Source organism: Carassius auratus, unplaced genomic scaffold, assembly GCF_003368295.1.
Source record: "Carassius auratus strain Wakin unplaced genomic scaffold, ASM336829v1 scaf_tig00215135, whole genome shotgun sequence".
NCBI classification, from domain to species: Eukaryota; Metazoa; Chordata; class Actinopteri; order Cypriniformes; family Cyprinidae; genus Carassius; species Carassius auratus.
Window position 1 is genome coordinate 250874 of NW_020527948.1, and position 10177 is coordinate 261050.

General features: G+C 36.0%; 1 protein-coding gene across 1 annotated transcript; it reads left to right on the forward strand.

Annotated features, from left to right (window-relative positions):
• The first annotated feature begins 1387 nt into the window (after nt 1-1387).
• On the forward strand, nt 1388-9528 carry LOC113093790 (globoside alpha-1,3-N-acetylgalactosaminyltransferase 1-like). The gene is made up of 3 exons (XM_026259356.1): nt 1388-1514; nt 8515-8652; nt 8799-9528. The coding sequence occupies exons 1-3, from the start codon at nt 1420-1422 to the stop codon at nt 9487-9489; spliced, it is 924 nt and encodes a 307-aa protein (XP_026115141.1). The 5' UTR covers nt 1388-1419; the 3' UTR covers nt 9490-9528.
• Nucleotides 9529-10177: the final 649 nt, after the last annotated feature.

A 10177-nucleotide genomic window follows, 5' to 3' on the forward strand; every position in this document is an offset into this window, starting at 1 on the left:
ACATAAACCACATATGCCAAGTTTGTAGGGCAAAGTGATATCAGGAAAAATACACTTGGTACATTTGTTTAGCGCCTATACCTTCATGTAAGTGCTTTAAGTTACAGCTATTTGGTTTGTTTTTGTTTAGTGCCTTGTTGGCAGCAGTCATTTAAGTCTGCTTTAAAAATCTATCTTTTATTTCTACATAATATTGAGCAGTGACTATAATAATAATAAAAAATATTTACAGAATATTTGTATTTCTTTTATATGGGAAAATGTTTCAGCTGTGAAATAAACAATTATGTTTAAAGTTAATTGCATTTTGGTGCCTTTCATTGTAAATTATTTAAAATGCATGCAATAAATAAATGGGCTTAAAGAATAATATTTTGGTCAGTTTAGTCAGATTTTTCATTGAACCAGAGAAAAATTCTGAGGAGGAGGATAATGACATGGTCTCCCTGTGTGTACATATCCTTAAAAGTACAATGTTAGCTGTATTATTTGTGTTCCCTTCAAAAATTGGGCTTGAGAAATTTAGTTTATTGCCTCCCCCCAACTGCTAGATGTACGCCACTATTTTCACCATCTCTTCTCTTCTGATAGTTTGTCAGTCAAATCGTCCTCTATGTGCATTAAAGAAAGATCTGAGAATCTGTCCTGTACCACTGAAGAACAGAGACACATTCTCACACACGATCACACATTTCACAAGATCCACTTCTGCTGACACAAGCCGAGGGTGAAAAAAGGTTTGTGCACATCCTCAAACTGAATACTGCATCACACGCCACACTCAAGACTATAGCTTCACATAGCCTGTCCAGTTAAACCAGAAATGGCTCAGTCCAAGACATTTTTATTAGCTGGTTTATAAACAAAACAAAAAATATTTGTTAACTTGCTAAAGCGGGAAAATAAAGAAAAGAAAGTCCTGATAAAAATGGGGATGGGGCTGAATACATGAAAATGTATGTAAAAAAATAAATAATATGCTGACAATTTTAAGACCAGCACATGACCAGTTTAGGACCAGCATAAAAAAATACTGTTTTCTTTTTTGTTTTTTCATGTGTAAACAGTTTTGTTCTTTGTCCTTCAGGCACATTTTTTGCATCTATTCAAAAAAAAAAAAAAAATCTTCAATTGTTGATATTTTAACTAAAGTTTGTTTCACTGTCAAAAGCCAGTAAGCCAGGTTTATTTTCAATTCAAATCACACATTTTTGTTTGTTTGTTTGTTTACATCTAATGAATTCAAAATCCCAAATAAGTTTTCATGAGTTTCACATTTTGCATACTAAAATATACAGCAGTAAAAGGAAGTTCAAATAATGATGTGAGTCAATTGTAAGCTCCTCCCCTGAACTACATCTTCACTTGCTTTATTCCTCTCACTAACACTTCAGTCTTGAATTTCATATCAATGTGTACATGAGTATTTCAGGAATAATGCAGCTCCGTCAGAATTTTTTCATCATTCTTTTGTTCTTTGGGATGGTATTGAGTGGGTATGTAATTATTCTTCAGTAATATTAGATGGTTTGCCTTTCTGTCTGGGTTGTGATAATATTGCATTGTTATTTCTCAGAGGTTCTATTCTGCCTCTTATTTAAAGCATTTATTTATTTATTTTTATATATACATTTCTGGAACTACATTTTATGACCACTTTAAAAATAAAAAATAAAAAAAAAAATTATTCTCAAGATATCATATTAAGGCAAAACGGGGGGCGGTCACGTGACCCAGAGCGAGATGGCTGCTTGAGTACTCGGCTCCGCTCTAATATTCAACTAATTAACGTTTTTTCCTCCGAATCTTTCGTTTTAAACAATTTTACAGACCTTCAGTCATGTCTTACCCCACTTCGGACAAGGATTTTCCGATTTTCGGATCAACACGCTCGCAGAAAGCAAAAGAAAAAGACAAAAAGAAGACCACTCATTCCTCGCCGCTAGCAGAAGCTAATGCTAATGCAACAGAAGTTGAATCGGACATGGCGCTGGTACTTTCTGAAATAAGAGCCAATGGTTCACGTCTTGAGGGAATAACTAATAGACTGGAGGGAATAGCTGGATCCGTCTCCTCTCTACAGAATTCGTTTGCGGCTCTTACTGAGAGGATTGACGGCATTGAGACCCGTTTAACAGAAGCTGAAGGGAGAATTTCATCTGCAGAAGACTCAGTGGCAGTGTCCGAGAGTCAACTTGCTAATTTACATACCAAAGTGGAACAGCTTCAGTCAAAAGTGGACGATTTAGAGAACAGAGGTCGACGAAAAAATTTGAGAATAGTTGGCCTACCAGAAAGAGCGGAAGGTTCCGGTCCACTCGTATCATTTCTCCGTTCCTCTATTCCCAAATGGCTAGACCTGCCTGCAGACTCTCTCACACTGGATATTGAACGGGCCCATAGATCTCCTACTTTTGCGCCCAGTAATCCGAATTCACCCCCGAGAAGTGTTCTGGTTCGCTTTTTGCGATTTACAGAAAAGGAAACTATTCTGAGGGCAGCGTTGAAGAAGAAGATTATTCATGACGGCGCAGAGCTTCGGTTTTACTCAGATCTTTCTTCGAGTGTCCTGCAGAAACGACGCGAGTTCAACTCAGTGGTCAAGATCATGGTCTCCCGTGGCATATATCGCGGATTCGCCTACCCTGCTCGGCTAAGATGCTTACACTCGGGACAGATCCGCTTGTTTGATGATCCGAACTCGGCTCAAGTTTTTCTCGACTCTATGGACAGATAATTTTTTTTCTTTTCATCTTCAGCTGTAATAAACGCTATATTTTTCGGAGGATTTTTTTTTTCTTCTTCTTCTGAACCCGCCAGACTTGTAAGTGATTAAGGGTAGCTTTTTTATTTTTTTTTTATTTATTTTTTTTTATACACTTTATTGTTATTATTTATGTATTTTTAAGGTTACTTTTGTTGCTACTTTTTGCTGCTTTCAATATTCGCTACCTTGAATCACTGTTTTTTTTTTTTTTTTTTTTTTTTTTTTTTTTTATAAAGGGGATCTAGATGTTGTAGGCTCAATTTTCCCTTTCCTGTACCCCCTTTTTTATTTATTATTATTATTATTTAATCATTGGGTTCAGTAATTTTAATTACGTATTGGATTTTATTCATATAGGAGCGATTCTTGAGAGGGCTTTTTTCCTCAGTGGCATTATTACGATGATATCTTTATTTATGTTCCTTATCTCACTTTGTGACTTAGTGATGTTCTTTGTGCCCTATCGTTTGGGGATGGGGCCTGGGGGGGTGGATTTTTTTGGGGTAACTCAGTGTTCAATTTGTGGTACTGTTCTGTTCAAACTTGGTGTCTTTTATATACAGGATCTACGTTTATCATCATCAGCTCATCAGCATCTTAATTTTTTTGTTTTTTTGTTTGCATGCATGATATTCTCAAATTAGTAACTTGGAATGTGAAGGGTATCGGCCACGTTATAAAGAGGAAGAAAATTTTGTCATTTCTCAAAAAGGAACATGTGTCCATTGCTTTGTTACAAGAAACCCACTTATCGGACACTGAACATTGTAAACTCAAAAGAGACTGGGTGGGTCAGATATATTACTCCTCTTATACGTCAAATAGTAGGGGGGTGGCAATTTTAATTCACAAGAACATTTCATTCAATCTGGATTATGTAGAGTCTGACTCTGAGGGGAGATTTGTACTAATCTCGGGCTATATTTTCGGAGTGCATCTCACTATTGGAAATGTATATGCCCCAAATATTGATTGCCCCAATTTTATATCTGAGACCGTTTTGCATTTTAACCAGTTTTGTGGAAACCTGGGGTTCTTAGGTGGTGATTTTAATTGTATAATTGATAATAATTTGGATAAATCCACTCCGCAGACCACGACAGGTCACAAATCCTCCCGTACTTTACGAAATGTTTGTAAAGATTTAGGCCTAGCAGATATTTGGAGGGAGCTACACCCGAAAGACAGAAATTACACATTCTATTCTCACCCCCATAACTCTTATTCCAGGTTGGACTATTTCTTTGCACCATCTGAATGTATTCACCAAGTGAAATCCTGCTATATTGGCCCTATTGCTTTGTCCGACCACAGCCCTGTATATTTAGACTTGGATATCAATTTGTCCATTCCTAAATCCAATTATTGGAAGTTTAATACTTCACATTTGAATAATGACAGCTTCTGTACGTTGCTTAAACAGAAAATAGTTCAGTACTGGCAGGAAAACCATAACTCTCAAGTTTCTTCTGCGACAAAGTGGGATGCCGCTAAAGCGGTGTTACGGGGCCACATTATTTCCTATTCTTCTTTAGTGAGTAAACTCAAGACCAAAAAAAGGAAAGAATTAGAGACAGAGGTGATTCACCTAGAAAATCAACACAAACAAACACCAAATCAAACCAATTGGATTCAGCTAAACAGAGCAAAAGCAAAATTAAATTTAGACCACACAGAGCATATCAAGAAATTACTGTTTTTTAGTAAGCAAAAATATTACGAATTCGGAAATAAACCTAGTAGTTTACTTGCATATCAGCTTAAAAAAACACAACAAGAAAGAGTTATAAAGGCAATCAGGACACCAGAGGGCAAGGTCTCTTTTGATCCTCAGACAATTAACAATACTTTTTCAGATTTTTACAGGACTTTATACAAAGCTGAAGGCTGTTGTTTAATGAAAGATATATCAGATTATCTGTGTAATTTTTCTCTTCCTGTTGTTTCTGAAACAAACAGAGCTCTTTTAAATGCCCCTTTCACTAAGGAGGAAATCTGGCAAGCTATTCAGTCCATGCCATCAGGCAAAGCCCCAGGCCCAGATGGGTTCCCGCTTGAATTCTACAAGCAATTTTGGCAAGATATTAGCCCAATTCTAATGCCTGCAATTAATCACCTTTCAGAGCTAAACTTAATGCCTGAGTCTTGGTCCTCTGCCATCATCAGCCTCATTTTAAAAAAAGATAAAGACCCTTTGGATTGCTCCTCTTACCGCCCAATCAGTTTATTGAATGTAGATTACAAAATCATAGCTAAAGCATTGTCTCGACGCCTCGAATCCGTCCTTCCTTCTATCATTTCCCCTGATCAGACCGGGTTCGTAAAATCTAGATATGGTTCTGACAATATCCGTAGATTACTGAATATTCTAGATTATGTACATACGACCAAGGATCCCACATTAATTGTTTCGCTTGATGCCGAAAAGGCATTCGATAGGGTGGAGTGGCCTTTTCTTTTTGCCATATTGGAGAAGATAAATTTAGGACACAATTTTATTAATTTGGTTAAACTCTTTTATTCCCAGCCTATGGCGTCGGTTAATACGAACCGTCTAGTGTCTGGCAGATTTCCGGTTGGTAGAGGCTGCCGCCAAGGTTGTCCACTTTCACCTCTTTTATTTTCTTTGGTAATTGAACCTCTGGCTGCAGCAATGAGGGCCAATACTAATATACAGGGTATCAGAGTAGACTCAGAAGAGCATCGTATTTCTCTTTACGCTGATGATGTGTTATTATATTTTAAATATACAGAGACTTCCATTGACACAATTCTATCGATTATTAGTGAATACAGTACTTTCTCTGGGTATAAAATTAATCTGAATAAATCTCAGGCTTTATACCTGTATGCTCCCCCCGAGGCTGCTTTGGGCTCTCCGTTTCGCTCTGCTCCCTCAGGTTTTCAATATTTAGGAATAAACATTACACCCAATTTGAGTGATTTATTCAAAGCTAATTACACCCCATTAGTTACCAAAATTTGTCAGGACCTGTCCGATTGGTCAAACCTCCCTATTTCTTTTTTGGGCAAGATTAACGTCATAAAGATGAACATCTTACCTAGGTTAAACTTTTTATTTCAAAATCTGCCCTGTTATTTAACTGCTGTTTTCTTTAAAAATGTAAATTCCACTATATCAAAATTTATATGGAATAAAAAAAAGCCCAGACTCAAATTTTCTATTTTACTGAAACCCAGAGAATTAGGAGGGGTCGCACTCCCTAATTTCCAGTTATATTTTTGGTCTGCCCAGATTAAAAATATGATCAATTGGTTTCTAAACAGAATGGACTCACAGTGGGTAGGGATTGAGGCTTTGCGATGTTTTCCAAATTTGTTGTGTACCCTACCATTTATTTACAATATATATAAAATTGAATCAGTATCTAATATTTTTACGGTATCAAACACTCTCCTAGCATGGAAAGATATTTTAAAGTATTTGAACATTCCAAACATCCCATCTTTAAAATCTCCAATTTCATTCAACCCTGATCTACCCCCTGCTATCCAGAACATTGGTCTTCGTTCTTGGAGATTGAGGGGAATTTTGGAGCTAGGTCAGCTTTTTGACAAGGGCCATCTCAAATCTTTTCAACTGCTAAAACAAGAATTCAATTTACCTAATAAGGATTTCTACAAATTTTTGCAACTACGACATTTTCTGGAATCACTTCTAAAGGATGAGAGAATACGCTTAGATCTCTTTGACATAGAAAAACAACTGTACTCTTCAGTTTCTCTTAAAAATAGGATTTCTGTTTTTTACGCCATGTTTTCTAATGTCGGTTCCTCCTCCTTAGATCCTCTGAAACTAGTATGGGAAAAAGATTTTGGAACTAATCTCAGTGACGATGACTGGGTTTCGGCCTGTTCTGGCATCTTCTTTAGAGGCGCATCAATATCAAACCATGAGCAAAGCTTCAAGTTCATTTACAGGACTTATTTAACACCGGTTCGCCTCCACAAGATCTTTCCTAATGCTTCCCAACTGTGTTTCAAATGTAAGTCTAATATTGGTACGGTCATGCATGTGTTCTGGGACTGTGATATGATCAAGACTTACTGGAAAGAGATACATAAAGCTGTTCAGAAGATTATTGGTAAATCTTTTGCTTTATCCCCAAGTATCTATCTCTTGAACTGTAAAGCTGAATTACATCTCAACCATGATCAAGAATGTGTGTTACATTTCTGTGCCTTTTTGGCGAGAAAATGTATACTTTTGTTGTGGTCCACTCGACATGTCCCTTCCATCAATATGTGGTTGAGTCAAGTTGCCACATATCTACCTTTAGAAAAACTAACCTGTGATTTACACCAGAAGTCTAACGACTTTTGGCGTGTTTGGTCCCCTCTTTGGAATTTCCTTGAGAAAGTATGTTGATTGTCTTTATTTCTTGATTTTTGTTTGGACTGGTGCTATTGCCCTTCATTCAACCCTTGAACTATCATTGTATAACTTTATGATGGACTGTATGATGGATGACTGTGTATACTGCTATGGGACACCTGTACCACGGTTTTGTTACTGTAAAACTATAAACACATAATAAAAAAAAAAAAAAAAAAAAAAAAAAAAAAAAAAAAAAAAAAAAAAAAAAAAGAAATAAGTCCATTACTAATAAATTATAAGGAAAAAAAAAAAAAAAAAAAAAAAAAAATATTAAGGCAAAACACATTTAGAAAACTATTTTTTTTAAAGGCACGTCTCACTGTAAAACATTTTTTATTCTGTTTGATCGGGGGGTAAGAGTGGTTTCTTTACTGTAGTAGTCTGGTTGATTGCTGAATGCAAAGCAAAAATCTTGGTTGATTTTCAACCCTACAATATCAAGCAATTCTTTACTCTGCATTTTCTTTTGTACATGACAAGCATAAGATATAAAACTCTAAAAAGAAGATTAACACTTACAGACAGATATCTCTCCTAAGTAATATATATTTCTTTACAGGCTCATTTACCTGAATAATAACCAGAAAAGGTGAGTTTAGTGCAGTTAGAAAAACATGATGTAGATGTAGAGTGCAGATGTAGTGTACATGTTATTCTTTTGGTTTGAGAAGTTTGCATTAATTAATTATTTAATATTTTACTGTTTCAAGCTGCAAACAGCAGAAAATAGAACAAGTCGTCATCAAGTGAGTGTGCATACAGATACATCACTCTTCCACACACACAAAAAAAAATAAGCACACACATACGTGCTCATAGTCATCTATATACACACAATCAATGCGACACAACATAATCAAATTCAAATCAGTAAGAGTTTGACTCTGTTAATATCAGGCCAAAATGGAAGCAAAAGACCTTTGGATTGCGCTCATTGCCAGGGTGGGTAAATTTCCTCTTCTTAAAAGTTACTTTATTTTTAAGCTGATCCACAGTTAATGAGGACTACTGCTCTAGACAAGAACACTTTTGGTTCATGGTTGTTTTTGGGGTTATGATCAGATGACCAGTGAGAGTTAAATGATTACATATTTGGTTCATAGATGGACATAAAAAAAAATAAAAAATAAATAAACACTCGGAAACCCATGTTTTAAATGTGTATTGACTCCATGAACAAAATAAAAGTGTATTTTGTTCTTTCTGCTTATTCATTTTTATTACAGCTTGTTGTACAACCAGGCGAGTGTGTTGGTAGGGTGAGTATTATGTTTTTAGTATTAACCAGTTATAGACCATTTCCAATCATGAATGAAATGATTACAGCGCTGGATGTGTGTTTTTAAAGAAGTCGGACGGATGTTGCTTCTGTGACACCATGGTCAGCTCCAATCATTTGGGAGGGAACCTTTGACCCCATACTGATCGACTCTATCTACAAACAACACAATCTCACCATAGCAACCACAGTCTTCGCTTTGGGAAAGTAAGTCTTCATGATATCTCTCATCTTATTAATAATCCTCATTTGTTTCCCTTCCTCTGTTTTTTCCTTGATTCTGGAAATAGTAATGATTAAAGCATAAATGAACCATAATATTTCTCCCTGTGTTTGTTTCCTCTGTTTGTTAGATACACACGTTTTGTTAAAGATTTTCTGGAGTCAGCAGAACAGCATTACTTTGTTGGATTTCGAGTGCATTACTACTTGTTTACAGATCAACCAGAATCGATTCCTGAGGTGAAGATGGGTGAAAACCATAATTTGACAGTTCGAAAGGTTCAGAGTTTGAACAGATGGCAGGACATCAGTATGAGCAGGATGGGAAAACTGGAAAAACTAATAGAGAATGAACTGGCCAACAAAGCTGACTATATTTTCTGCCTTGACATAGATACAAAGTTCTATGGCCGTTGGGGTGTGGAGTCTTTGGGTCGTCTGGTAGGTGTGATTCATCCTTGGTTCTTTGATGCTCCAAGGGATCGATTCACATATGAGCGTAGACCAGAGTCTCAAGCATACATTCCAGCTGGGGAAGGTGATTTTTATTATGCTGGTGCTGCATTTGGTGGCTTATTAGAAGATGTACATCAACTCACCAAAACCTGCAGGGAGAAGCTGCTCATTGATGCTGCAAACTCCATTGAGGCAGTATGGCAAGAGGAGTCTCACTTGAACAAGTATTTCCTTTTGAACAAACCTAGTAAACTGCTCTCTCCTGAATATATGTGGAGGGACATCAATGGAAAAGCAGACCAAATAAAAGTAATTCGCTTCTCTAATGTAGCTAAAAACTATGCTGAAGTTCGTCCAAATCCATAGCAACCAGCATTCAGCTACACTGAATACACCGTAGTATGGTTTGTTATAAATAGCATGTAAAACTAACAGGGTATTACTAATATATGTTTATGTTGATGGATTCCCATTTTGGCTTCCCAGCCATTACAACAACAGCGATGAGAAGAAAAAAAAAGAAAAATAAAAAAAAAACTTGGACAAACTATTCAGTCTTGGTCAATGCGAATGCGGTATGCTGGAATATGAGCAGTCATTTATTCCATCTTCAACCGGTGCCGAATAGTATGAAGTTAATTTAATGGCAAAAATATTTTCATACGCAGGGTAAGAGTTGTGGAAGTTTACAAAAAACTGTAAGCATAAATCAAATTTGCATGTGCAAGAGAAGCTTTGTAAAGGTTTGTAAAGTCAGCATTTTACTGTTACTCATAAGTGCAATTCAAGTTTTGTGAAACTGCAACTTCATGCTAAAGCAAGATAAATATTTTTTGCATTCTTCTGATTTCCATTTTTCTGAGCTTACACTTTTTGCACATTGCTTTCACTAAAACATGGTCAAAAGCACACTGTAAAAAAAAAAAAATATATATATATATATATATATATATATATATTTTATTATTAATTTTACGTAATTTTACATACGTAAATTTACATATCCCATGTAAAATCACAGTTTGCTATATACAGTATTGTTCAAAATAATAGC